This window comes from Molossus molossus, unplaced genomic scaffold (genome assembly GCF_014108415.1).
Source record: "Molossus molossus isolate mMolMol1 unplaced genomic scaffold, mMolMol1.p scaffold_m16_p_6, whole genome shotgun sequence".
Taxonomy (NCBI): Eukaryota; Metazoa; Chordata; class Mammalia; order Chiroptera; family Molossidae; genus Molossus; species Molossus molossus.
Window position 1 is genome coordinate 52,289,865 of NW_023425399.1, and position 3,711 is coordinate 52,293,575.

The 3,711-nt window shown below is 46.2% G+C and overlaps 1 protein-coding gene across 3 annotated transcripts; it reads right to left on the bottom strand.

Annotated features, from left to right (window-relative positions):
- Positions 1-364: 364 nt before the first annotated feature.
- GP9 (glycoprotein IX platelet) lies at positions 365-2,110 on the bottom strand. 3 transcript variants are annotated; one of them, XM_036245313.1, is made up of 3 exons: positions 1,979-2,095; positions 1,415-1,499; positions 365-1,026 (listed from the first exon to the last, which is right to left on the bottom strand). In XM_036245313.1, the coding sequence occupies exon 3, from the start codon at positions 1,016-1,018 to the stop codon at positions 467-469; it is 552 nt and encodes a 183-aa protein (XP_036101206.1). In that variant the 5' UTR covers positions 1,019-1,026; positions 1,415-1,499; positions 1,979-2,095; the 3' UTR covers positions 365-466. The 3 variants fall into 3 exon arrangements, with proteins under 3 accessions (XP_036101206.1, XP_036101204.1, XP_036101205.1); XM_036245311.1 differs by lacking the exon at positions 1,415-1,499 and having other exon boundaries at positions 365-1,030; positions 1,979-2,110; XM_036245312.1 differs by lacking the exon at positions 1,415-1,499 and having other exon boundaries at positions 1,979-2,101.
- Between the last annotated feature and the right edge of the window lie 1,601 nt (positions 2,111-3,711).

Consider the following 3,711-nt stretch of genomic DNA (forward strand, 5'->3'; position numbering starts at 1 on the left):
ATGGCCATGCATTCTTCAGTAGATCCTGTCTGTTCCCTCCTGTGATGTGAGAGAAAGTTTTTTTTTGTTTTTATTTGATGTGTAATAGGCCTGGGCTGTCTAGAATGGTCCATGTGGGGAGCTGGTGCTACTAGACAGGGTAGAGTATGAAAACTGTGTCCTGGGGCCTTACAGGCACTGGGTAAAGGCTCTGTGTGTCCATATTGTGAAATTGGGAGTGGCTGGTTGGAAGGAAGTGGGACAGCTCATTTCACTAGGCACTTGGGGGACAGAGAAGCAAAAATTGATATCTGGTCATTTAAAAAAATGAAACCAGGTTTCTAGAAGGAACTGAGAGGAAAAAAAAAACAACAACAACCTTCTGATCTTGGATAAAATGGCTGAACAGCCAGTTTATTTTGAGTAACTGGTGGTTCTGGCTGATCAGGGCTAGAGAAGTCTGGGGAGGGACTCAGGGCCTGGCTGCTTAGCTTGAGAATGACCCCAGGAGGAGGGGCTCTGTGGCAGTGCACAGCAGACTTGCCAGGAGAATCAGACCCATTGTTACCACAACAACCAGTGCCACATCCCACCAGACCCCTGGGTAGGCCCAGGATGTCTGTAGCTGCCAGCCACAGTTTCCCAGCTCATAGCCTGTGAGCTGGCCCAGTGGGTGGATGGTGGCAAGGCTGGGGCTAGCACAGTGGACATCCAGCAGAGCCTCAGGTGTGCGGTCTTCCAGCCAGAGGTGCAAGTAGATGAGGCTGCAGTCACAGTGCCAAGGATTCTGTGTCACATCGAGTGTCTGCAACTGGAGCAGGTGGTCGAAGGTGCCAGGGGCCAATGAACGAAGGCTGTTATTGGCCAGCAGAAGGTGGCGGGTATGAGCTGGCAGAGCAGGCAGGGATGTGAGCCCTCGCCCCCTGCAGTCCACCCATAGTCCCATGGATTCCAGGGCCTGGCAGGTGCATGGTTCAGGGCAGTCTTTGGTGGCCTCCACAGTAGCCCAGAGCAGGAACAGGGTCCCCCAAGCAGGCATTGTGCAGGCTGGCTGTGGGTAAAGTAGCTATGAGGTGAGGGACGGCCTGGTATCCTGTACCCTATCCCAAGATCTACTGGGAACAATGATATTTGACCTGGGTCAAGGGATAATTACTTTTTCGGGCTTCAGCTTTCTTGTCTGTGAAATTGCTACAGTGAATACTAAGGAAGTGAACTGTGCCCAACTTGGGCCTGGCTGACCCCTAATGAACACTCAGAAGGCAGGACAGTGAAGGTGGCTGAGGTGGGGGAGGAAACAAGGGTAACTTTGGAAGAGGACAGAACCTCTGGAGGTTGGGGGAGCAGGTTCCTCCTTCATGGTTTATAGTCTTGGCCCCTAGCCTCCCTGCCTAAGCCTGGGTTAGGCCAATGATGTGGCCTTCACAGACCATACCTCATCACACCAATTTCAAACAGCTTGCCATGGCAAGGTGAACTCTTATGTGAGACTCGATGTAGAAAACAGCACAGCAAGGATGCTGAGGTAGGGAAGAGAAAGGGAACCCAGATGGAGCTCGCTCTAGAAAGCCACCCATCCAGGCTTGGGGAAATTGAGGCTCAGAGACCTAGAGTGATTTGTGTAGGGTCACCTAGTAGTCTGTGTCAGGAACCGGACTCAAACTCAGGTCTTATGAGCCCCAGTTTTCTGCCTGATTCACTGCCTTCCCTCCACATCTGTTTCCCCCTTCCTAAAACAAGCTCTTCCCAACCTGCCATCCCTCTGCACCACAGGGCCTGGCTCATGGCAGACTTCCAGTGACTATTCATTGAATAAACCAATGAATTTTGCCTTAGCCAAGGAGCAGGTCCTCAGAGTGAATGCCCCCACCCAACCCCATCTTCTAGAAGGGAGATCAAAAGGATGCATAGAGCTAGGACCTGACAGCAGGCTTCCCCACCACCTTGGAGGAACCCCTGCTGTGGGAGGCAGTACTGGACAATAAGAAAGACTACTTACCTTTGAAACTTTGAAACCTGCGGTCTGGTTCCCCTTTCTGTGGCTTGAACTGTTCTGGTTGAGGCTGAGGTGGCAGTTCTATGTACAGCAGCTGATGGTGGCCACTGCTTGAGAGGGAGGAAGGAAGTGATAAAAATAGCCTGGCTTATCCCCTGAAGGCAGTCCTGGAGGGCCTATTTCTAAAGGCAGGGGCCCCTGGGGTCCTTGTGCCTTAGGCCCAAGAAGCTTAGGTCAAACTCAAGAAGAGGGTCCCAGGCTCCTGGTCTAAAGGCATTTTGAATGATTTAGGACTGGAGGGGGAAACTGAGGTGCAGAGCATCAGTGTTGCCAACTGAGGCCACACTGGAACTTGAGAAGTACCAAATGCTATCTCACCCAGGAATGGAGGAAACCTGAATCTTCTCCAACTGATGTTTTTTTTGTTGGTTTTTTTGTTTGTTTGTTTGTTTGTTTTTAAAGCAGGGTGACAACACTAAAAATAAAAGGGCAGGAAACTCAAAGGCAAAGGGCTGTGGAGTGCTTTAAACAATTTATACATTAGACCCACAGGAATATTACTTATTTTTGCTACAAAGTCTGTTTTTTTTAATCTTTTAAAGCAGGAGTTGTGAACCTTTTTTCTGCCAATAGCCATTTGGATATTTATAACATCATTCATAAGCCATACAAAATTATCAACTTAAAAATTAGCCTGCTATATTTGGTCAAACATTTAATTAACTCACTTCTAATGTGATGGCTGGAACTTCTTCTTTTTGGTGGGGCATGTGATGTTAGCTGGTATTGATGATGTTGCTACTCTCAACTACTTTTCCAAGTTTGTGTCTATCAGTCTGGAGCACAGTCGACTCTTTGTGATGGTAAATTTTGAAAAGAACTGCTCACAGCAGTAAGTTGTTCTGAACACAAATGCATATTTCAATTCATGTCTCCTCAAAGTGGGAAATTCATCATAACTTATGTAGTGGTTATAGAACTCAAACCATGGGAGGTTGTTGTACCTAGCTTTCAACTCATCATTGCTTTGCAGCAGAATGATTATCAGGCACATCAGCTGGTTCCACACTGAATAGTATAGCAAAGATGTTCGATTCCATTTATTTACTTTTCACATTCTTGAATCTTTCATTACATGCCTCAATTAGTTTCACACATTTACCAGCATATTCAAGTCCTGTAGAAGGCTTTTGTTCTTCTGGAGTGGGAAAACGCATCATGATATTTCTTTCAAGTTGCACTTTCCACAGCCTTAATTTAGCTTCAAATAATTTTACATTTGAAAGAAGAGAGATGAGAAACTAGTTGGGGCCGTGCAACTTGACATTCAGCTCTGAGGTACTTGGTAATGTCCACCTGGAATGCTAAATCACACAACCACTTGCTATTATTGAGTTCCCTTTATATGTATGAACTGCTTGACTTCATCCCACAGTTCATAAAAGTTCATGAGCCATGTTCCCATTATTCAGCCACTGCACTCCACAGTGATAAATAAGATCACCATATTAGAGTCAAGATCATTTAGTAACTCCTTAAAGTGTGGCGGTTAAACCCTCTGCTTTTGACAAAATTTATGTATGACACTACTGTTGACATCACATTGTTGAACTGCAATGATGGTGCACAGAGACTTTCTTGGTGTATGATGCATGGCATATAATTAAATCACCTGGATCAAGACTGAGATAATTCAGTTCTTTCTTAACAAATGCAATTAACCCTTTATGTGAGCC